General features: G+C 51.3%; 1 protein-coding gene across 1 annotated transcript in view; it reads left to right on the forward strand.

Moving 5' to 3' along the window:
* PACS2 (phosphofurin acidic cluster sorting protein 2) overlaps positions 1-24,546 on the forward strand; it is a 75,154-nt gene that overhangs the window by 19,081 nt on the left and 31,527 nt on the right. The window contains 7 exon segments of the mRNA XM_030953188.1: positions 7,947-8,034; positions 10,961-11,050; positions 17,287-17,412; positions 19,437-19,599; positions 20,665-20,738; positions 21,483-21,563; positions 23,641-23,700. Coding sequence (XP_030809048.1) covers positions 7,947-8,034; positions 10,961-11,050; positions 17,287-17,412; positions 19,437-19,599; positions 20,665-20,738; positions 21,483-21,563; positions 23,641-23,700 — 682 coding nt within the window.

The following is a 24,546-nucleotide window of genomic DNA, read 5'->3' on the forward strand; positions in this document are numbered from 1 at the left end:
TGTTCATGCCCTGAGAGCAGGTTCAGCTTTGGCTACACCAAGAAGCCATCTGTTTTTCCTTGACTGCTTTCCTAGCTGGAGGCTTCCTAGTCCTACTTTCTCCTGCTGAAGAGATCACAGTGATGGATAACCCAAGCAGAACTGAGCCTTCCTTACAAGCTCTTCTGGCTGAGCCTGAAGTTCAGGCTCCTCTTGGCATCATTTTTTCCTCTTGGTGGCTGATTTACCGACAAAGGGGAAGATCAGAATGTTTGTGCAGAGTCCTTTTTCTCTAGAGATTTGTAGGCCCTGGGGACAGTGTGCTGTGACTGGGCCTGTGCTGTCTCCTCAAGTGGGACAGGAGTGTGCAGAGCACGGTGGGCCTTTGCTGTGGGCTGTTCAGCAATGGGAACCAAAAGCAGAATGACACCGGGCATTTTGAAAGTAGAGTGCAAGAGTCCTTGGAGACCTGTGCTTCCTGCTATCGAAAGGGAAATACTGAATACTGAGCCAGCCTGGCTGATGGAGTGCTGCCCCCAGAACGGGCCGGCCCTCGGCCCTGGCGGCGGCGGCGGGGAGCGCCTGGGGCAGCACCGAGCGAGGCTTTGCCTTAGGGCGGCTCCGGAGGGAGCGAGCAGCCACAAGCCGTCTGTCTGTCTGTCTGTCTGTCTGTCTGAGTGCTGCTTGTCGCACGGCTGCGGAGAAGGCGGTGACGTGCGGCGGTTACAGCCCCAGTTGCTGTGGAGATGTTCCCGCTCCCGGCCCCGCTGCTGCTGCCGCTGTGTTTGAGGATGCTGTGCTCGGGCTGAGGCGTGGATAGGGCAGGAGGGCGAGGGGTATCCGGGCAAGGCAGGTGCTGAGAAAACTGTGCTTCGAGGCACTTATTTAACCCTTTCATCTGCTGACACCTCTAACAGAGCTGGCTGCCACAGGGAGGACTCCCTTGGGTGTGTGCTGGAAGGCTGGGTGCTGCCTTTGTTCTTGCAGCACTGGCAGCTTGGCAGGGGGATGCTGCTCTTCAGCAAACCGGGGCAGATGTGCTGCTGCTGCTGCAGCAAACCGGGGCAGATGTGCTGCTGCTGCTGCAGGCTGGGGCAGATGTGCTGCTGCAAACCATGAGGTGCATTGGACACGGCAGGAAGCCTTTAGCTCCCATGGTCCTTCTCAGCTGCTGGTGACTTCACGTGGCTCCTGCTGGTCCAGGAGGGCTCAGGGCAGGTGGGAAGGCGGTGGGCAGGCAGGAGGGCTCTGCAGCATGCCTGCAATAGGCAGTCCCGCTGCTCAGTGCTGTGTGACAGGCACTGCTGTCTGGGGCAGGTTGCATAAGGAAGGCACGCAACGTGAGCCAGGCTGCTGGGTTTGTTGTGGCTGCCAAGGTCTCTCCCCTTCATTCCCTGCCCCCTGATTTGTTTTTTTGAGTCTCCTTTCGGTCTAGGGCGTGATTCATTTGCTCATTTGTGTATGTGTTTCTTTGCCAATGTGGGAGGCATGTGGTGGGAGCTGCCCTCCGCCCTGCTGGCTCACGTAAACTTTGTGGGCTGTGCCTTTGTTGCCGACTAGCTGAGAAATGAAGCCCTAGCTACAGAAATGGCTTGTCCAGCCCACATCCTAAAGGCTCCCCCTCCCTGACAGTGGTGTTTTGGTGGAACTCATTAGTGCTCAAATGGGAGATCGGCATTTCTGAGCTCTGCTGCAGTCCATGGGTGTCTCCTGCAAACTTGTGAGTTCCACAGCTGCCCCAAGCCTTTGGTCTGATGGGTGTGGATGTCCCTGGTCTGCCTCCATCTCCTTCCTTGGTGGTGCCTCTGGCTGCTCCAGCTACTACTGAATGAACCCAACAAATATCAAATGTATTAGTGTCATCTGTAATCTAGAAAATGTCATCCTGATGTCTGTCAAAGGAGCCTTAACCGTGAATCAGCTTTTCATTATTTGCTGACTTTATTCTTTAAAGCTAATAAAGCATCTTCCTACTGCCTCAAAACTTTGAAAACATTGGTCAAACCTAATTCACCAGTAGCACAAGCACTTTCAGTGATGCTCACTTTGGTATCAGGATGCTGTGCAGTCCTGTTGTTCTGGATGCTGGGTTTGGAAGAGGCAAACCAGGAGAGATGTATTTAACCACATTTGTGCCCGTGCCTGGCTTTGCAGGCTGCGTGGTGTGAGCACATAGGTGAGTTTGACCAACTCCTTTATACTCTGTAGCCTGTTTGAGAAACAGATTTAATCCCTGTTTTGTCAGTGGTTGGGTTTTTTCCTTCCTCTACGTCACCCTGTAAAGGGATTTGAAATCATCAAATTGAAGAGTAACCAATGTATAACAATGTGTGCAGGAACTGAGATCCGACTGAGCCCAACAGATGTGTGAAGAGCTACCCCTGTATGTGTGAAGAGCTACCCCTGCTCTTGCTGAGATGATTTCCTAAAGGGAGAGGAAGCTGCTGGTTCTCAGTAGCCCAGTTCAGAGCACGTAGCTGGAGGTGAGCAGTTGGTGTCAGACTGATTCCCTGCAGGTGTGACTTGAACATGTCACGTCTTGGCCAGGTGGAACAGTTGTGTGTGACACAACTGCCACAAGAAATTCTGCTTGGCTCTCTGAAGAGTGTGTGGAGCTGTGGAGGTTTGGCTTTAACACCTGTGTGTCTCAGCAGTGCCCTTTCCTTCCCAGATTACTGAAGCACTAAGAGATGAGGAGTGCCAATGGAATATGTAAACTCTGCTTTTTCACTCAGGGTTATTTGGCTTGCAGGGACCCTGATCCCTCTGTGCCCTTGGTGAGTCCCCTAGAGCCAGCCAGCAATGTCTTGACCTACTGAAGGAAGGCATCTCTCAGCATTTTCCAATTGTCACATTGGATTAGAGTATCTAAGCCCAGATGTGCTTTACTACTTGGTCATATTAACTTCAAGTAGCAAATGTGCCCATGTGGAGTTCTAGGATCTTGTAAAAATTCTGCAGATCTGCAAAATTTTAACACGCCCACCCCCTTTTGCTTGCTCAGTTTGGAGTAGGCATATATGTAATTTATTTGAAGTGAGCAGGACAGTATTTCAGGTATAAAAGGATAGTGTCTGGCTGTTCATGTGTGTCCTTGTGAGGTCCTGGGTAGAACCTGTTGTGTAAAATAAGCTGCCATCCTCCTGCCTGGCTGAACAAGACCTGCTTGCTCCAGCATTTCTATAGATCTTAGTCTCCAGAATCTTAAGAGCTTAATTCTCTGTATGAATGCTGGGAAGAGGATTTCAAGATCCTTGAGAAGAAGAATAATGAAAATACTGGCTCTGCAATTGTTCCCTGGCTGCTTAAACCTTACTCAAATGGATCTAGAGCCAGAACAGCTGATTAAAGGTCAGCTTAGTGGGAAATGTGAATGAAGGACTATTAGGTTTCTTTGCAGGTTACTCAGGTTATGTTTCTGTGCCTGACCTCTGCCTCCTCTTTTGATTTCACCTTGCCTGGGAGCTTCCCTGACAATGGGACCAGGATTAGATCGTGTTGAGGGAGTTGTCTCATTCAGCTTTGGAAAGTGAGGAAGCATCTTCCTGAGGCTCCTGCTGCTGCCCTTGACCAGAGCCCAGACCTGGTGTGTCAGTGACATCAGGGGACAGTACTCCTGCCCTGCCTTCTGCCCTGGCTGGCTCCTAGGCCAGTACAGAGCCCTGCCTTTGGCGTGTGAGTGCAGCAACAGGTTTGTCTGTGTGCTGTTCTTTTCTTCCTGAGAAACTGCTGGTGCAGCTGGCTCTTGGTGTGCTGCAGACATCCATAGCTTCCTGAAGCAGCTGTGTCCCCAAAGTGCTGTGCAGGGCTCCTTGCTGGGCTTCTCCTGCACAGACACCCTTAGCTGTGTGCAGAATGGCTCTGTTTGTCTGGGCAAGCAGTGTAGGGGGGTGTCTCCCTCCAGCTCTCCTTCCATGGCTCATGGTTTATTTTGGGACTGATGTGGGTGTAAAGTGTCGGCTTGAAGCAAAACACTCAGCGTGGACATTGAGAGCACCGGGCTGGGAGGCTGCTTGCTGTCCTGAAATGCTGAAATAACTTGGATGAGGTGAAACTGTCCAGTGGCCAAATGGAAACCAATTCCTTCCTTATAGCCATGGGCTGATTGAGGTTTTCAGACCTCAGAGGAGAGTGCTCCTGGCATGGAACACTTTCTCTAGGAACAGTTCTTCACAGCTCTTAACCTGGACAAAGGCTATCTGTGTCCTACAGTCTTCCTGCCCCAGCTCCCATCTTGTACTTGGAGTCTCCTATAACTGTGGTGCATCCTGTTATTATTCTCTACTTCTGTGGGGTTTAATTAAAATGCAGGTCTTTAATTTTTAATTTTTCCTTCCTGTTGATTCGACTGTCTCTGCGTGAACGAGGTCTCGGTGCAATTACTGTGCTCCCCGTGGAGAAACAGACATTTAATTCAGCAAAGCAGACTTTTTCTTGGAGGGGGTTTATTTTCCTGATCTTCCTACTCAGAGGGATGCAAAAGCAAAACATCTAGTGAGTAAAGAATGCGACACTTTATTTGGTTGTTCTGGACACGTTTGCTGCGTCTCAGTTACCAAAATGTTGTGTTCCTTGCAGAGAGCTGCCTCCTTAAGCAAAGGGCTTGTGATGAAGCTGCTCAGCACAACTTGGATAGCAAGGCGAGTTGAAACCATTGGGGCAGGTGGAGGTTTCTCTTCACAACTCTGTTCTTGCAGCAGTGATGTAAAAATATGGAGTTTTATTGTAGCATTAAGGTGTATGATTTGCTGACCTGAGAAGAGAACCAGGCAAAAGTACCTTGTGCCTGCTTGTTGTGGGAGCCAGAGGAGACAGAGGCTCCTGCTGCTGTTTGGGACCCAGCTGAGCTCCTGGCAGGGAGATCGACTCTGAACTTTCAATAAAGGGTGGAAATCTTGGCTCTCCGATTTCCATTGTCCTTATTTAGGTCTGCTTCAGCTAACTTAGTGCTTTTGCTAACTGAACTCTCCTTGTGCAGCTGTAGGTCACTGCTGAAACATGCAAAGACAGGATTTCTCTGCACCTCCTGAATTGCTGTCCCAGGCTTTCAAAATACTTCAGGTTCTTTCAGCTCCAGATCTGAGGCTTCCTCAGTTCCCCTTGTGTGTGCTAGGTTATTTGCTCTGTGTTCACAGAGATCATATCTGTAGGTATCAGACCCTTCCAAATGCAGCCTTGTTCTTTCTCCATGTCTTTCCAGCTCCAGCCGTGTCTGTTCTGTTTGACTTACCGGTGTTTAACCTAACAGCCTTGTTGATAGAAGTGGCTTGTGAGGCTGATCCCTGTGCTGACCCCTGAGACTTGCAGGGAGCACAGTAAAACCTTGGTGGAAGATAAGTGCAGTGTTACCAGAGGCAGTTCTGGCACACAGATCCTCGCTGTACCTGTGAGTAGTTCGGGATCCCCATGCTGGTGGCAGGGACGCACTTGGCATGTGCCTTTTGGTTGTGATTTGAGTAAGGTGTGGCCCCTTTCTGCCCATGTTCTGAAGATTGCTTTGATTTGTAAGCTGCCAACTTAGACTGAAATAGTGTGTTGAGGGTAAGAGTGATTTGATGGGATTTAAACAGATTTTTATCCATCCCCCACACACCCTGCCCCCCGCCGATGGAGAGGATAAACATTCCATTGTTTTTTGTGTGAAGTGCCTTTTAGTACCAGCAGCCCAGCACTGGGGGATGAAGAAAGCAGATGTGTCCCATGTCTTTTTAAACTGCTTTTGTTTTTCTGATCACTGTAAAGGAGGCTTTTAATTTTTTTAATTTTTTTCTCCCCCAAGCAGCAAGTGCTCCACAGGGTTTGATCAAAGCTCATAAATGATGAATTGAAGGAATGCCCGGCGGAGAACAGAACGCCCTCCTTGTGCTCTGCTCTGTGTGCTGAGAACACCATTGTTTCTTCCAGTACCTTTTCCATCCTCGAGCTCGGGGCTGCACAGAAAAGGCCTTTGTTCCTTGCCTGTCAGCTGAGACAATGCCAGTGTGTTGTCCTACCTCTGCTCTCAGCACCTGACTGGCCGGAGCTCTGTGGGTTTGGGCAGGCTGAGTGCAATTGTCCTCCAGCTCCAGCATTACAGAGAAAACAAACGGCTTCACAGCCCCCCTCCTCCAGATCCTGGTCCACGTGTGTGTGTCTGTGCCTGCTGTTTCCTTTGGGATGCACAGGAAAAGCCAGCAGCCTCTCCCGTGCTCCAGGTTGAGAGGTGCAGCTTCACCTGTCTCCCAGTGCACTCAGGGGGACAGGAGGGGACAGAGGCCCTGCCACTCCTGGTTTTTCCACCTCTTTGTAACTTCTGCAGCATCTCTGGTTGTGCTGTCTTGTGATGCAAAGCTCTGCAAAGGAGAGAGCTTGTAGTCCTCTCTTGTCTTGGTTTTTGGGGGTTTTAGCAGGAACAAGAGCTTTGCGAATGAGAAGGGAGAACAGATGGCATGGGGTGGAGAGGAGAGCAGGGACATGTTGTCCTGGCAGGGACATGTTTGGGGAGATGCTGGAGTGCAGACCATGAGCCTGGCTCTTCCCTGCTGCTGGCCCTGTGTGAGAGACCAGAGTTCAGGCAGAGCCACGGGTGCTTCAGGATGAGAGCAGCAGTGCTTGCTTCAACACCTGCCCCCACTCCTGTTGGGAGGAGCCTTTAGCTGCATCTCTCCTGCTGTTTTACACCCAGGCTGATCCTGCCTGCCCTCGGGCATTGCAGCAAATCAGTGGAAAAGGTGGTGGAGGTGCAAGTCAGCCTTGCAGTGCTGCATTGCCAGGCACCTGGCACCAGGGTGAAGTACTGTAGTTCAGGTGCAGGCCTCAGTCAGTGGCACTTGTGCCAAAATCCAGCATCAGCTCCTCTTTCATTCCCACCTCCTGCTGGACTTCACCCCTGCATGAGCAGCCCTGATGTTTCACCTGATCTGGGAGAAAGAGCTCGGCGGTGGGTTTGAGAGGAGCAATGCTGATGCCTGCTAACATTCCATGCCAGAGGCCAGAGATACCCATGCCATGGAGTAAGGACCTGACACAAAGGCAGTGCTGGCTCCGGGCCAGCGTGACAGATGATGTCTAGTCACTACAGCCCGCCCAGCAACTTTCTCTGGCCTCTGCTATCCTCAAACTGAGCTGTCTTGGCTTCAGGTTTATCTTTTTCAGAAGTTTGTTTATGGGTATGCATTCTGAATTCCCCCAGCTGGTGGTAACTTCTGTGAAACTGTGACAGCCCCAGTGTTCCCGTTACCCAGAGCCTGAACTGGGCTGCAGAGACCAAATTCCATCTGCTCCCAAGCTCCCCGTGCTGGGAGGCAGAAGTGCAAACAGCTTTAACCAGAACAATGTAGCATTGCCTGGGTGAAGAATGTGATTTACTTGCATATGTGTGGCATGTGAACACCAGGGCCAGAGGGCACCACTCGAGTCCTTTCCTTTCTCTTTCCTTTTTTTTCCCTGCCCTTGCCTGAGCCACTTGCTAGCACTTTTGTTTGGGGGTGAGCAGAAGAATGTGTGGGTTGACAAGAAGAGGTGGGAGCGAGATCTTCAGGAGCCAGAAGTCTGAAACTGAAAAAGCCAACAATCTAGGAAAGCCTTGTAGACAAGTTTAAAATTAGATTGACCCTATGCTTTCATATTGCTGGAATTTAATTCCTCTGACCCTGAAGCTTTTGGTCTGACTCAAAGCAAGGGTTCCCAGGCTGTGGGCAGTGGAGGCCAGTGCTGTCTGGGGCTCTCGTGTGGCCGTGAGTCTGTATCAGAGACAGATGCACCCCCTGGCCACCTCCTTGTATTTATGAAAGGTTGGAGAAGTTCAGTCTTGAGAAGCCAAGGAAGCCTCATCTATTTCTGCTCTCTTTGTCTGTATCAGCATGGGGCTTGTGTCTGGAGCCTGTTCTCCCTCAAACTGGGATACTGCTGTGTGTAAAAGCTGATCAGAGCTTTTCCTTTTTCAGACATGATTTCTGTAACTGTTTATCTTCTGTTCCTGTTTGCAGGTTGTGCAGCTTGACATTAAAGAAACTGGTAGTCTTAAAGGAATTGGATAAGGAGCTTATTTCCGGGGTCATTGCTGTCAAAATGCAGGTAATTACTGCCCAGGTCTAAGAATTGTGTTGTTTCACTAAGAATACTGGCAGGTGCCCAAACTGAGCTTTACCCCCACGTAAGGATCCACAGACTTCTTCAGCTTCTGCAGCTTCCTCGTTGCATCCACAGACTTCTTCCCAAGTCCATCAAGGAGTTCTGGATCTGTGTAGACTCTTTTCTTACCCTTCTCCCACATTCCAAACTCATTTCACTGTTGTAAGTGAAGAATATTGTTCACCGGTGGCTCAGCATGAGCTTATCTGCATGTAAAAATGCTCTTCACAGATCACAGGTCCCCTTTTCTTCCTGAGCTGGCACTAAATCCAAGCCTGGATCTCTATTTACCAGTCTAGGGCTGAACATCTTGGTAACTGGGTCTTGCTTTGGGGGAGTCTGGGCCTTCCCCTGCTGCTGGGCAGCTCTGCTGTCGAGTCTGTAGCCAAGACTTGTCAGTGGGTTTGTAGGGTGCCTGTGCAGACTAATTGCTTTCCTAAAATACAGTTGTCATCCTAAGTAAATAACCCACTTCACAGCAGATGTTTGTTCCATTTAATGAGGTGCCTCCATGTAGGTCACTCTGCCTGGAGGGGGGAAGGAAGGGGCCCACGTGCTCCCATCACTGCACACCCTAAAGTGCTTAACCAGGAAAAGCCTAGCAGACCTATAAGTAGAACATTAACTGGGCTGAGAAGCTGCTGCTTTTCAAATGAAGAGCTAGGCAAACCCCTGCAGAGAGCTGGTTGTGTCAAAGCACGCAAAGTCTCGTTTGGAAGGTGAAATCAGAAGGAAAAACACATAGCTGAGGATTTAATTGGTGTCTCTCATCTCTGAGTGGTCCAGCTGGGATAAAAATGTGCCACTCTTAGGTTGGAGGGCATTTGTGCACCCACAGCAGAGGGCAGAAAGGCAGGGAATTGCTTCACACACCTGGATTTGTGGCAGCCCCAGAAGAAGCACTGCTGTGGGTTTCCAGGCTGTCAGATACTGCTTATCAAGGCTGAAAGCTTTCCATATGTTTGTACTCCTAGATGATGAATGCATCACTGTCAGCACCTGAGGCTTGTCAGAGACTGATCTGTGCCCAGAGAGTGCCAGACTTGGGTTGAAGAATTCAGAAGCTTTTATTAGAGCAAGACCTTCTTTTCCTATCCAGACTACTGCTGCTTACACTTTCTGTAGTGAAAGCTTGTCCAGACCCACAGATCCAAAGGGAATTTTAACACATGGGAGTTTCACATCCCATTTTGTGTGTGGGTTGTGGTCTGCATTGCTGCAGGGTTCAGACACTGGAACCTGAGCAGTCCTCTCCACACCAGGCCCTGCTATTAAAAATCCCTTCAGAGCATGCAGGTTATGGTGCTGATGCTGACAGGCTTTTCCAGGGATGCTTTATTTGCCAGCACTCAGGTTTCTGACATGGCTCTTGTTTGAGGCTGGTGGCACTGGATCATCAGATACAAGGTCTCTGTCAAACAACTGCCTTTGTGTGGGGAATTGCACTCGAGTTGTCAGACACCAGAGCCCTTCCAGAGGGGATGACTGAATTCAGACCTAATGAGAGCATCTTACCTGCATCTCCCATGTTTCCTTGCAGCCTCCAGAGCGGATATGTTCAAAGAGTTGTCAGCTGTGTTTCCCGAGCCGTTGCTCTGTTTATCTGCTGCAGTCTTTTAAAAGCAGCTATATTTGGGCTTTCATTAGGTTTTGGTTGCGTAACCAGCAAAGCAAGATCGCTGCCATCAGGAGCTTTGCACAAATGGAGCAGCTGCTGCTGCTGCCAGCGGCCAGGCTGGCTGTGCTTCACTGGCACGTGTGCTGCTTGTCCTGGGGGCAGCCCGTGGGTGCCTGGCTCTGCTCTGTGTGTGCTGTCACATCTGCTGGGGCTCAGGCACCTCGGTGTTCCCAGAGAGGAGCTGGAGCTGTGCAGGGCTGAGGCACCGCTGCAGATCACAGCCTGAGCCGTGCCTTTGGGGAGGAGGGGATGGAGACGAGGCTCTCTCTGCTGCTGTCTCATCTCCTGATGCTCTCTGAGGCTGATGGGGCAGACCACATTTCCCCCTGGATGTAGCTTGGAGGTGTTTACCCCCCCAGTCTGTCTCTGATTTCCCAGATGCTGCTTTTTCGAGAGCTACAGTTCTGTGCTTCTGGGAGATCAGCCCGTCTGGACAAAGCCAGATCTGCAGCCTCAGCAGAACGCTGAGCCAGAGACCTCTGAAACTTGCACTGTGTTTGAACAATGCAGAAGGGTTTGCTAGGCAGCAGTCTGTCATGTTTTCCTGCTAGTTTTCCTTCAAACATTGCCTGAAATGAAATGCTCACACAGTAAATAGCCTGGTAACTCTGTTAGCATAAGGCAACCCACACACAGGGTTGATTTGGAGTTGCCCTGTGATACATTAAATCTCCAGACTCCACTGAGATGCTTAGTGAATTTTTTCTTTAATATCCCTAGCTACTGGCAATTGTTTAAACAGGTTGAAGTCCCCATTTTCCCCGGGGAAGGGTGTGTGCACAAAAAGAAAAGCCCAGTCTGCCATGGCTAACCCCAGAGATTTAAGCATGATGCTGCAGCTCCAGACCCAGGAGACGAGGAGCCTTGTACCTATTGGCTGAAGTGAAAATAGGAGACTTCGACTCCGGGGAGGGGGGTTGACTCGCAGCTTTTCAGTGCTGGGGTTTGGCAGAACAAAAGCTGCATTGTTGCAGTTAGGGACAGTAAATATGCCCAAATCTTTATTAGTCAAATATCTCCCTTTCATCTCATTAATATTTCACAGAAGTACAAGGTCAGAGCCATCCGTTCACTTCTCTGTGGTAGTCCCTGACAACGTTTCCTGGTGTGCAGTAAACAGGGCTGGGATGGGATGTGAGAGGTGCCTTCGGGGCAATTCACCCGCTGCTGCTGGACTTTGTTTCCCTGCAGGGCTCCAAGCGCATCCTGCGCTCCCACGAGATCGTGTTGCCCCCGAGTGGACACGTGGAGACAGAGCTGGCGCTGACCTTCTCTCTGCAGGTAGGGCTGGGCAGGGCTGCTCCTGCCGGGGCTGCTGCTGCTGCTGCTCCCCCGGGCTGGTCTGCAGGGAGCAGGGCTGCCTGCTGGCTCCCAGGTGATGCAGGGCTGCCTGGTGGTTCCCAGGTGATGCAGGGCTGCCTGCTGGCTCCCAGGTGATGCAGGGCTGCCTGGAGGCTCCCAGGTGATGCAGGGCTGCCTGCTGGCTCCCAGGTGATGCAGGGCTGCCTGGAGGCTCCCAGGTGATGCAGGGCTGCCTGGAGGCTCCCAGGTGATGCAGGGCTGCCTGGTGGCTCTGAGGTGATGCAGGGCTGCCTGGAGGCTCTGAGGTGATGCAGGGCTGCCTGGTGGCTCCCAGGTGATGCAGGGCTGCCTGGAGGCTCTGAGGTGATGCAGGGCTGCCTGGAGGCTCCCAGGTGATGCAGGGCTGCCTGGTGGCTCTGAGGTGATGCAGGGCTGCCTGGTGGCTCCCAGGTGATGCAGGGCTGCCTGGAGACTCCCAGGTGATGCAGGGCTGCCTGGAGGCTCTGAGGTGATGCAGGGCTGCCTGGAGGCTCCCAGGTGATGCAGGGCTGCCTGCTGGCTCCCAGGTGATGCAGGGCTGCCTGGAGACCCCAGGTGATGCAGGGCTGCCTGGAGACTCCCAGGTGATGCAGGGCTGCCTGGTGGTTCCCAGGTGATGCAGGGCTGCCTGGAGGCTCCCAGGTGAGCAGGGCTGCCTGGAGGCTCCCAGGTGATGCAGGGCTGCCTGGAGGCTCCCAGGTGATGCAGGGCTGCCTGGAGGCTCCCAGGTGATGCAGGGCTGCCTGGAGGGTCCCAGGTGATGCAGGGCTGCCTGGAGGCTCCCAGGTGATGCAGGGCTGCCTGGAGGCTCCCAGGTGATGCAGGGCTGCCTGGAGGCTCCCAGGTGATGCAGGGGCTGCCTGGAGGCTCCCAGGTGATGCAGGGGCTGCCTGGAGGCTCCCAGGTGATGCAGGGCTGCCTGGAGGCTCCCAGGTGATGCAGGGCTGCCTGGAGACTCCCAGGTGATGCAGGGCTGCCTGCAGGGCCCAGGTGATGCAGGGCTGCCTGGAGGCTCCCAGGTGATGCAGGGCTGCCTGGAGGCTCCCAGTGGCAGGGCGCTGGAGGGTCCCAGGTGATGCAGGGCTGCCTGGAGGCTCCCAGGTGATGCAGGGGCTGCCTGGAGGGTCCCAGGTGATGCAGGGCTGCCTGGTGGTTCCCAGGTGATGCAGGGCTGCCTGGTGGTTCCCAGGTGTTGCAGGGCTGCCTGGTGGTTCCCAGGTGATGCAGGGCTGCCTGCTGGCTCCCAGGTGATGCAGGGCTGCCTGGAGGCTCCCAGGTGATGCAGGGCTGCCTGCTGGCTCCCAGGTGATGCAGGGCTGCCTGGAGGCTCCCAGGTGATGCAGGGCTGCCTGGAGGCTCCCAGGTGATGAGGTGCAGGGCTGCCTGGAGGCTCTGAGGTGATGCAGGGCTGCCTGGTGGCTCCCAGGTGATGCAGGGCTGCCTGGAGGCTCTGAGGGGGCGGGGCGCCCCTGGAGGCTCCCAGGTGATGCAGGGCTGCCTGGTGGCTCTGAGGTGATGCAGGGCTGCCTGGTGGCTCCCAGGTGATGCAGGGCTGCCTGGAGACTCCCAGGTGATGCAGGGCTGCCTGGAGGCTCTGAGGTGATGCAGGGCTGCCTGGAGGCTCCCAGGTGATGCAGGGCTGCCTGCTGGCTCCCAGGTGATGCAGGGCTGCCTGGAGACTCCCAGGTGATGCAGGGCTGCCTGGAGACTCCCAGGTGATGCAGGGCTGCCTGGTGGTTCCCAGGTGATGCAGGGCTGCCCGGTGGCTCCCAGGTGATGCAGGGCTGCCTGGAGGCTCCCAGGTGATGCAGGGCTGCCTGGAGGCTCCCAGGTGATGCAGGGCTGCCTGGAGGCTCCCAGGTGATGCAGGGCTGCCTGGAGGGTCCCAGGTGATGCAGGGCTGCCTGGAGGCTCCCAGGTGATGCAGGCGCCTGGAGGCTCCCAGGTGATGCAGGGCTGCCTGGAGGCTCCCAGGTGATGCAGGGCTGCCTGGAGGCTCCCAGGTGATGCAGGGCTGCCTGGAGACTCCCAGGTGATGCAGGGCTGCCTGCAGGGTCCCAGGTGATGCAGGGCTGCCTGGAGGCTCCCAGGTGATGCAGGGCTGCCTGGAGGCTCCCAGGTGATGCAGGGCTGCCTGGAGGGTCCCAGGTGATGCAGGGCTGCCTGGAGGCTCCCAGGTGATGCAGGGCTGCCTGGAGGGTCCCAGGTGATGCAGGGCTGCCTGGTGGTTCCCAGGTGATGCAGGGCTGCCTGGTGGTTCCCAGGTGTTGCAGGGCTGCCTGGTGGTTCCCAGGTGATGCAGGGCTGCCTGGAGGCTCCCAGGTGATGCAGGGCTGCCTGGAGGCTCCCAGGTGATGCAGGGCTGCCTGGAGGCTCCCAGGTGATGCAGGGCTGCCTGGAGACTCCCAGGTGATGCAGGGCTGCCTGCAGGGTCCCAGGTGATGCAGGGCTGCCTGGAGGCCCCGAGCTGCAGGTCCTGGTGAGCAGCAGCAGCACAGCTTCTCTGAATCTCCTCTCAGGGCTGGAGCAGGGTGCTGGCTCCCAGCTCCTGCACAGGGCATCCTGGAGCAGGAAGGCTTTGCAAGCTCTCCTATTCAAGGCATAGCTGTGGCAAGAGCTGAAGCAGAGCGAGCTGGCTCCTTTTTGCCTTTTGTTGCCCTGTTAATGAGCAGGCAGTGGAGGATGGCAGCCGTGAGGCTGGTGTGGAGTGTCAGGCTGACAGAAGGCAGTAGTAGGAATGAGTCAGGTGAGTCTCTGGTTTGCAGTTGCTGAGGGAGGCACCATTTGGGGAAGCAGGAGCAGTGTGCTTGTAGTTACTCCTGGCTCTGGAGGCACAGGAATAGCTGTGACTTGGAACAACTGCATTTTTTGGTTCCTCTTTTCTTCAAAGCCTGCTGCCCTGGTACTGCCTCCTGAGCAGGGAAATAAGGTAAATAAGGGCTGGCTTGCTGAGAGTGAGACAGAGGATCCTGCACACATAGAGCAGAGCCAGACAGACCTCAGGAGCATTCATACCTGGATTATCTTTGTTTTGTGACTGTGGGTTAGAGCTTGACTTGAGGACTTTGATGTGGTAAGGAGAAAGGCTCAGGTGATGATGTGAGGCTGGTTGTTGCTCAGACCTGTGCAGGGCTGCAGCAGGAAAGCTTTCCCTGCAGACAGATGATAACCCTGCAGCTGCCCAAGCAGATGGCTGGGTTAACTGCAGCATTGCATCCCCTGCTTTGGGAACAGGAATAACCAAGGATGCCAGGAATATCTACCTGGATCCTGTGGCTGCAGCATTTCCATGGCTGGGAGCAAAGCTGTAAGACAAGCCAGGTCTCCCTCTGCCAGTCCTGTGTCAGCAAGGAGCAAGTCTGCAGCTCTTTTTGGAATTCATTTGGATTATGGTGTGTTGGGTTTTTTCCTGGGGCTCAGAGCAATGCTGCAGCAGGATGCAGAGCACTGCCTTTAACTCTGTTTCCCCTGATGGGGCTGGGGATTGAGCCAGAGCAGGGGAGAGGAGTCCCTGTGACGCTGAGCCTGCAGCAGAGGTGAGTGAGCTTAAAGCAGAGAAGTGCTGCTGGTCTCTGACTGCAGGAAGGCTTGGTGGTCTTGGATGCAGTAAGGCCTGGGAAGCATTCAGGAAACAGCACAGCTGGATTTTTATAGCAACTTTTACTGCTACTTAATTGGACAATGGCTGAGAGCTACTTCTAGCTAGCAGCCATAGCTTAATTCAGCTAAATCTGAATTTAGTGCCTGGGATATATTTGAGAGTGGTGATGGGCCACAAAGTAAAAGCATGTGGGTGTCACAGAGCAGGGTTTTGTGTCTTGCAGCAGTCAGGATCTCCATATTGCACGGTCAGCTCTCGACACCGTGTGCCTGGCTCTGTGCTGCCTGCCTGGATTTGCAGCCCCTGTGCCTTTGTGCTACCTGCCTGCTCAGTTCCTTCTCCTGGGTGACACTGCTGTCCTTTGCAGGGAGGGTTCCCTTGCCAGAGCTGAGCTAGGGGTGTTCAGCTAGGGTGAGCAGCCCCTGGTGTCTGGCCTGCCTGTGCTCAAAGTGAAGGGAGGAGTTCCCTGCTGCCCTGTCACACAGCTGGGGCTGGAGTCTGTGCCCTTGCAGTCCTGCTTCCCCTCCCAGCTAGGGCTAAAGCTGAGCCAGCAGGTGAGCTGTCATCACCCTTCCTGCTGGGATGTCTGCTTCTCCTGACCCACGCTTCTGTGGGTTCACAGAGCCCAGGGAAATTCCCCTCACATTCCAAGCACAACATCACAGCTCTCTGGCATTAATTAAGAGCTCTGCACTTAATTCCTGTCCTTAATCTAATAAACCTTTCCAGATGGGAGAGATTACATTATTGGGGCTTCAGAAAAAGTCTTGCCCTGACTCTCACTGTTCTGGTGTGTGCATTTTCTCATCCCTCAGAGGTGCCTTGTGGTGTTTGATGCTCCCTCTAAAAGCTTTCAAACGTTTTGAGCCAAACTTTTCCTCTCCAGTCTCTGTCATGGACTGACAATCACTGAAAAGTTTGTGTTGAAGCAATTCTGGAGAGTTGGTAAGTCATGGCTGGTGTTAAAAAAGCTGGACTGTGCTATCAGATAGCTCATCTTTTCTTCTGGAGGGCCTTGCTCTTGGTGGAGGAGCTCAGTGGCCTGAGTCTCTCTGTTCCTTCCTTCACCACCTCTGTGAATGCTCATCAGAGGAGGCCAGGCAGCCCAGCTGAGAAAAACAGAAACTTGTACATCTATGGACTTGGGCTGTTTAATCCCAAAAAACTGGACACATTCAAACTGAGCTGGCCTGGCACCAAGGGTGACTTGGGACGTCAGTTCTAGGTTTGTACTTAGGCAGCCTTGGTGTGGCTCAAATGCTGTGAACTGAGAGCAAGGAGTCCCTCTTCTCTTCCCTGCTGCCCTTCCGACATGTAGAAGGGCCCCAGAAGCAAGGAAATGGTAAATTTGAGTGTGAAAGGTGCCTCTGGCCTTTTGAGCCCCTCCTGCCCCTTCTCTCCAGTAACTTTATTCCATCCTTCTTTAGGGATGTTGCACATCTGTGGGGTCACAGGCTCTGTGTGTTTTGGGATTGTCTTTTAGTCGGGTGGATTGTTATTCCTGTCTTTGCAATGCCTCTGCCTCGGGCAGTGAGCAGTAGATCCTGCCCTTGCAGGGCAATCAGCTAATTAGTATTCTTCTTGTTTGGGTGTCACTGCTCCCAGCTCCCTGCAGAGCAGTCAGGCTTGCTCTGGACTGCAAATTAGTATCTCAGGGGTTTCTGGGGATGCTTGCTATTTGATTTTATCAAGTGTTTTGGTGGGCAGGAAGTTAATTTTCATAATGCCCCAAGGAAAAAAAAAGAAAGTAGTTCTTCCCTGCAAGAGAAGCATCCTTTGCTTGAGAATGTCCTCTTTGAGATGCCAGCAATTAGGTTCTACTGTCTGCTGGCTATTTAGTACTATTTATGTTGTGTATTTCGAGCACATGTCCCAGTCTCCTCTCTTCTTGGGATGAGAACTGGTCAGGTTGCTGCTTTATCTTTCCTTGAAGACTTTTCTTCCTTAGGACAGCTTCTCCTTCATGGTTATGGTTATGGTTAGCCTTACTCATTCCCTAATAGTCTCTGCTTGGCTTCACAGCTTTCTCTTCCTGGGGGCTTCCTGGAGGAGGTGTGTAAACAAATGTATTTTCTTGTATGGAACGTGCCTTGGGAGGATTTATGTCTCTGCAGCATAACCTGGCAGTAGGACAGGGTTTTTTTCTTGACTTAATGACTTAAAATACAACCAATTGAGAAGTGTCTTTGTGCTGGAGGCAAGGCACTGTCCTGCCAGGAGTGTGGGCTCTGTGGCTGTCCCTGCCATGCTCGCTGCTTGTGCAGGGCAGCACTGAGGCTCCACTTCTGGGCATCTTCTGTGCAGCTCTTGGGGAAAGTGTCTCCTGGAGGCTGCTCATCTCCCTGGGCCCAGCCCTCCCCAAACTGGGCAGCTGCTCTGTGTGCCTGGCTTGTGTTTTTGGAGTGCCTGTTGAGCTGTTTGAGTCTTCCCCAGGATAATGAAGAGCTGTGCACTGAGTGTGAGTGAGCTGCAGAAAAGTCCTGGGGCTGTTCCTTAGGAATGCAGGTTATCCATGAAGCTTGGGAGATATTGCCAGGAAGCAAAATGAACTTTTCCACTGTGTTTCCCACCTCAGTACCCTCACTTCTTGAAGAGAGAAGGCAACAAGCTCCAGATCATGCTGCAGCGGCGGAAGCGCTACAAGAACAGAACCATTTTAGGCTACAAGACCCTGGCTGTGGGATGCATCAACATGGCTGAGGTGAGCTGCTCTTCACAGGCTTTGCTTACACACCTGGACATCTTCCCTTCCCTCCAAACCCACTCTTGTCACTTGCCTCATTGAGAAGGACCTGACAGGATTTCAAATAGCTGCAATCTTAATAGCTGCAATCAATATTCACAGGGCAATATTTTAACCAGATTTTATTACTGAGTAATAATATCGAGCATTTTCTGCCTCATCTCTTAATAGCTAAAGCTTTCACAAGGATAGCTTGTGACCTTTTGAGGGTTGTGTTATTGTTTTGTGGCTTTGTTAGAGTTAGGGGGTCCAGATCAAAAGTGCAGAACGAGACAGAGTCACTTGGGCAAGTCTTCCAACCCTGGGAAGTGGTAAAGTTAAAGCAAGATTTGCTGTGCTTCTCAGTGCCACAGTATGAGAGTTCAGGATTAAGCAATTTCTCTCATTTTGCTTGAAAAACCCTTGGCCATTGTTATTTCATGGCTGTTGGTAATTTAGGTGGAGCTCTATTCATGAGAAGTAAATGATAAAGTTAATGCTGGAGTCAAGTATGGATAAATTATTCACAAAGGCTTTCTGAATGGCATAGCTCCATGCTTTGTTACTTCATGCCCTGTTTAATCTCTGCTGTTTCAGTGTCTGAGTGTTTAGAAATGGGCTTAGCTGTAGCAAGTTCAGTTTCACACCAATATTTTTCATCAGACTGCATTCTGTCAACAAATGACTTTTATCCAAAATAAGCCAGTGTTACTCTGTGGTGAGTTATTATTATATGAAATAATTCACTCTAAAGAGTGCTTCTCTTGTGTGAGTGCAGCTTCCCTCAGCCTTGCAGTGAATGGTGAGCTCCTTGTTTGAGTTGGCCAAGTGCATGGTGTTGCAGCTAACATTTTTCCTGCACTGTTTGATTTGTTGGACAACCAGAAAGTAAATACTGCTGTAAGGCAGAAAACATGTGGGCCCATTAATTAGAGTCACTGGTGAACTTCTAAGTGTTGGGCATTTGCTGCTGCTACATGTGGTTTTTCTTATGTCTGTTTGTAATGTCAGCTGACTGGGGTTAGAAGGTCAAAAACGTTCAAAGGTTCACCATGTTAGGAAATAGTTGTTTTCCAGCTCATCTGGAATATTTATGAAATTGAAGTCTTCAGGAAAACTGATTTTACAAGCCTCCCCTCCTCTTTGGACTTTATAGGATGATGACCCCTAAACTCCACTGACTCATTTCTTAAAAAAAATATAAAAAGTTCTCTTAAGCTGTTGAAACAAAGCAGTGAATTGGAGTTGAGAGTGAGCAGTGTCAGAGCAGGGGGACATATGTTCCTCATCAGCTCGGGTCTGTTGAGGTCCCTGTGAGGAGGCACAGAGCAGCCTGGTGTGTGCTGCTGTGCAGGTGAGGGGATGTGCTCACTCACTCTGGTGGGGCAAGAGAAGATCACAAGATTCTGGGGAGAAACCTCTGAGCTGGGAGTGGCAAAGGAAGGAGAAACCTGCACCAAAGTGTCCCTCTGCCTCCACCACTGACTTGTTTTTCATGACCTGCTGCTTCATTGTCCCGGGATGGTGGCCAGTTCCTCTGAGATTTGTGTGTCAGCTCTCCACAGCAAGGATATTTTGCTTTAGGAGGCATTTTACATCTGTATCTCACCAAGAATTTTTGCTTTTACCGGCTCTTTTGCTTGGTTTTAAGACAATATCAAGTTCCTTAATTAGGTGTTCAGAAGGTGGGTAACTTGATAATTCAAATCAGTACTGTGCTGGGGAAGCAGATACATAATAATGAGGTAGTCAAGTACTCTGCTTCCAGGGTGAGCTAATCAGCTCTTAAGCTCAGAATGTTTTTTGTTTCCTTCCATCACTTTCATTAACACTTAGATAAAATCTCAGCTAGCCTCGTGGATTGCCTGCAAGTGGCTCCTGTGGTTACAAGGTCCTGGAAATGTAGGGTAACTCCATTAACATAAATAACTCTTGTAGTATGCAAATGATACAAGTTTAAATACGCTTGAATGCAGATTTGTTCTGCTTAATTTCTGTCCCAGGTCATGCAGCACCCTACAGAAGGTGGCCAGGTTCTGAGCCTTTTCAGCAACATCAAAGAGGCTCCAGTGAAGGTGGCAGAAATCTGGATCTTCTCCTTGTCAAGTCAGCCAATCGACCATGAGGACAGCACTATGCAGCCCAGCCAGAAAATCAAGTCTACAGGTGAGACTGCAACCACGTTCTCTGAGGACCAGTGTCTTCCTGAGCTAGGTGGAGTTAAATTACCCCACCTGGGCTTGGATGCTTCCTGGGACAAATGAGGACTGGTCTGCACAAGTTGCTGTGTCTTTAAGTGATCAGTGCAAAGAAAACCCACTTTGCAGAAGTGCTGCTGTGCAAGCAGGGAGTGTGACAGGGGTACAGGAATGAATTGTCAGAGCTTTTCCTGCATGCCACACCACACCTGAGCCATCCAGCAAGGGTTGGCTGTGTCCTCACCAGTGCTCTCCCAGCATTACTGGTGGATGTTTAGAGAGCCTGTAACTTCTCACCTGGCTATCAGTGTTCTATTCAGGAGATTCACATTTAAGCTACTCTTCCATCTTCTTTTTCCTTTGAGTATACTACAATAAATCTCATTAACTTTAGATGAGACCTGCAAGCCTGCAGCATGTTTTGCAGGAGGTGATGGCCTGGCTTAATGAGTGTAAATCCATGATGTTGTGCACTGTATAGGGAAGTCACTGGGTTTAGATTTGTGGTGATGTTTTTATGTGGTACCAGCCCTCTGCTCGCTGCTGGAAGAGTGACCTGCTGAAGGTAGTGCAGGTGTGGTGTTTGTTGCTGCCTGGGGCCGGGGAGCTCACCTGAAGGGTCATTTCCATAAAGTTTTGTCGTGTTTCACTTGCCTCTTTAAGTCAGTTATGCACATGTTAGGGGGAAAAGTAATTTCTCTTGTGGAGAAACCTCTTTACTTGCTGCTGTCTACCAGGTGGTTGGTGCTTTCCAATGGGAGGAAGTTTCCTCCTCTTATTAAGAGGAGGAGGAGCCTTATCTGTGTCCTGGTCCTTCTTTCTTACTGGGTGTGTTTCTTCTCATTCCTTTCCTCCAGACAATTCCCATCTCGCTGGTTCTAGCACGGATAGATGCCTGCTAGTTTATCTTCTCCTTGTGTGCCTCCTTTCTTGATTTGTGCCTTCAGCTGGCCTTTTCTGCTCCTGAGATGAGAGCGTGCCCTCACCTTGAAGGAGTTTCACAGGATCTTTCCCCTCTTTCCTTCCCTTTCAGACAACTATTCCGAGGAAGAGTACGAGAGCTTCTCTTCTGAGCAGGAGGCCAGTGATGATGCCGTACAGGGCCAGGTACTGTTCAGGGCATGGCTTCTCCCTGAGAGGGCTCAGTGGAGCATGTGCACTCCCAGCTCCTGCTTGAAACTAAAAGCCTATTTCTGTATCTAAACCACGCCAGTGTGAGACTGTTACCAAGTGTTCAGCTGCACTGGAGAGGGCCTGCACAGTAACCCATTTCTTCTACCATGCTGTGATTTATCTGTTCACGTGTTTGGACTTGAGCTCCCTGGAAAAACATTGGCATCCTTGTGCTTCTCTGCTTAATGGTCAGGGAGTCATTTAATTGCTTCTATAGTGCTCATTGGATTCAAAGAGCCCAACTGGATCCCCAGCTGTAATTAAAGGGCCAGTGGGGTTTGAGGCAGCCTTTAGTCTTTAATACCTTTTTCACAATAGGTCCTTATGGAGAATCCCTGACTAGATGTGAGATGCTTTTGAGTTTGGGTCTTACTTGCCTTCAGACTCTGGCATCACCTATCAGAGGGTACTGAGAGAGGGACCCACCAAGATGTGGGGCTGTGACTGTCCTTGTTCCTTAAATGTAGAGCTAGAGCTGTTTTGCTTCTCCAAGCTGTTATTCCTGTCCCTGCAGACCTGTCTCACTTCTTTTTCCCTCTACCATCATAACTGCAATTAAGGCAAATGCTGGATGCCTGGAAGACACAGCAGCAGGTTCATCTACATAGAAAGAACATTTTGACATGCTCATGTGTCTCAGAATGACGAAGGTAACACGGGAATCCTCTTTCTGTTCAGGATTTGGATGATGATGAGTACGAGATGGGAAAGCCCAAGAAGCAGCGGAGATCGATAGTAAGAACGACGTCCATAACCAGGGTCGGTGGAAATCAGTTTTACTAACACTGATGGGCTTTGGCCAGGATGTGCAGTGCATGTGGCTTGTGGGACACCAGGCATGCTGGCCCAGCATGGAGCTTGGGGGCATGGTCACAGCATATGAAGAGCTAGAGAAAGCAGCCACTTCAGGCAGGGGGACCGTGCAAGGTGTGTGCATGTCTTGAGTGTCCCTTGGCTGCAAGGTTAAGGAGCTCCAAAAATCATGCAAGTGTATGAAATTCCATCCCCATGAAGAAGGCAGTGCAGGATCCATGCTCATGTAAGTCCTGAAAGTGGCTCTAAGTGGAGGAATGCTCTCCTATTTGTACTCTGCATGGGAGATGCCAGTGGAAAGCTCTCAAAATGAAGTGGCTTAGTCAGGGGTTGGAGCTTGATGTACAAACTTCAGGTGGTGCATGTGGTGCTGAGGCAAAAGAAGTAGCTGGAAATGATATATATAGAAGCTTTAGAAAGATGCATGTGGCTGTCCACCCTCCCCCACAAGCATGGGTGTGCCTGCAGAGCTGCACTTGTGTGGAGCAGAGACTTGTACTTCACCACACCATGGTCTAAAGCTGTTTCTGAAATCCACGTTTTGATAAGGTCTGAAATAAACCCTGTTTTGACCTGAATCTGTCACTATAAAGACCCTTCCTGTGAGACCAGGAGTGTGCTAGTTCATACCCTTGGTGTCTGTATTGCTTTGAACAGTGACCAGGCAGGACAAAATCCACCACTTGGTATTAAGCAAGGAACCCATAAGAGGAATGCCCTTCCAGCCTTTCCTCTGAACTGATGCTGGAGGTCCAGCTGGTGCAAAACTGGGTTTGGTGATGCCAGTTAAGTTACCATCAGCCCAGCTCCAAACCAGATCTGCTCTCTATGAAACCATTCAGGCCAGCAAACAGCTCTTGCCATGTCCCCCTGGCTGCTGCATGCTGAGTGTCCCCCCTCTGTGGGCTGCTGAACTGGCCCCAGGTGTTGTCATGGATGGGTTTGCTTGAGCCAGAGCAGAACTGTCACTCTTGGGAGAGCATCTCCGCCTCAGGGATGCACTGGGGATGGAAACAGGGCTGTCTTGGGACAGTGTGCTGGATTTATTTCACCTAAGCTTCAGCTGTGTGGAAGGTGGCTGCAGGATAGGAGCTCAGAGATAAAGGGTGCAGTCTCTGTGAAGTGTCTGAGGCCAGAGTTGGGAGTTGGCAGTTGGACTTGCAGGACCTCAGGAGAGTCAGCAAATGAGGAACTTTCTTCACCTCAGAGTGGCCTGGTGCCAGCCATTTCCTTCTCCCTTTCTCCTGACCCAAGGATGCCACCTCAGATGCCCTGTACCTGCACTGAGACCTGGGCCCTTCTGGAGGATGTGCACAGCAGGTTTGTCAGTGACAGGCAGAGGAGGGCTGGGCAACCTCAGCTCTTTGATCCTGCAAAAGGGGGAGCACCTGGGGGTGAGCAAGCACAGAGGGAGGGCAGCAGTTTGCCTGGTGTTGTTCTGGCCTTGGTTCCTGCTGTGCCCAGGATCTGGGAGTGTGACTCAAAAACATTTGTGTGATGGGGCAAGTGCTGAGGATAGGTGCCACAGCTTTTCACCAGTGCTGCTAGTGAAATAAATGAACCTACCATGCAAACTCCTGCAGAAAAACCCCATGCTTTGGTGGTAAAAATCACATTTGTTCTTGGGCTCAGTGGGTAGTTGTCTGTGTTGGCTCACCCTTGGTAAGAATCAGAGAAGTTGCCTGTCAGGTGTTTTCCAGGAATATATCAAAAAGGCACAGGGAGGTGATCTGGCAGATAAAAATTGTTATCCATTGTGTGTCCAACCAAAAGTGGAGTGCCATCTTTCAGATTTACAGTGCTTGTTGGAGTGGGACCTACCATTGGTGGTAATGAAGTTATCCCAGGTGTGGAAAAGCTGCTTTGAGTGTAAGGACAGCAGGGAGGTGGTCTGTGGTGCCCGGTGGTGTTTGATTTTAAACAGCAGAGCAGCACCACTGTCAGATGTGTCTGGCTTCTTGCAGGCTGGGAGAAAACAGCTCACTTAATGCTTTACTTATGTAAAAGTGTCTTTAACTTGCAGCAACAAAACTTCAAACAGAAGGTTGTGGCATTGCTGAAGAGGTTTAAAGTGTCTGATGAGGTGAGTAATTCCTTCTGTAAACCTCCCTGCCTTGTGTGCTGCCCTCTGCTTGGTGCATCTTGCTTTAGTCTTGAGGAACACTCCTGTTTCCTTCTGTTCCTTTCATTTTGTTTTCAAGTCCACAGTGGATGTGACCTTTCCCTACACCCTGGCCTTGCAGGGAGGCTTGAGGGCCAACTTCTAAATGTCAACAAGCATTTTGTAGATGCAGTTTTATCAAAAGCAGATTTTGGCAGCTGTGTGTGTACCCATTAGTTTTGCAGATTACTTTGAAATTGTCTTTGACCCGTTCAAAGGCAAGCAGTCCAAATGGTGTGTATTGCTTGTGAGGTTAAAGCCCAGCCTGTTTGATCATCTTACTAGAGCAGCCAGGCAAGACATGAAAAACTTGGATGGGGAGCTCAATCTACAAGAGTCAGCTGCTTGGTCAGAGCAGGAAAGGATGAAACAGGTCCAAAGCCCCAGAAACCTGTGTAACAATAAGTATCCAATAAAAACCAGTTAACATCTCCTTTGGCTGCGGGGCTGTGTGCTGATTTTGTGGCTTGTGGGAAAGAGTGAGTAACTCCTGGTGCTGCCTTCCTCTTCCAAGCAGTCCTGTTGGCTTTGCTGCTCTTCCCAAGTCAGCTCGGCAGAGTCAGCACCCACAGCTGGGAGCTCAGGCAGCCGAGCTGCTGCTGCTTTTTCTGGAGCTGCCCCTCCGAAAGCAAGCTCTGAACAGGGCACAGCCCCCGCTTGCTCCGGGGTGTGTGCAAAGCGAGTTCGGTGGGAGGTGTTTGTTCTCCCTGCCTCGGCCGTGGCAGCCGATCCTCCCCCAGGATTCAGGCGCCTCCTGTGGACATTTCT

The sequence above is a fragment of the Camarhynchus parvulus genome, chromosome 8 (genome assembly GCF_901933205.1).
Source record: "Camarhynchus parvulus chromosome 8, STF_HiC, whole genome shotgun sequence".
Classification (NCBI taxonomy): Eukaryota; Metazoa; Chordata; class Aves; order Passeriformes; family Thraupidae; genus Camarhynchus; species Camarhynchus parvulus.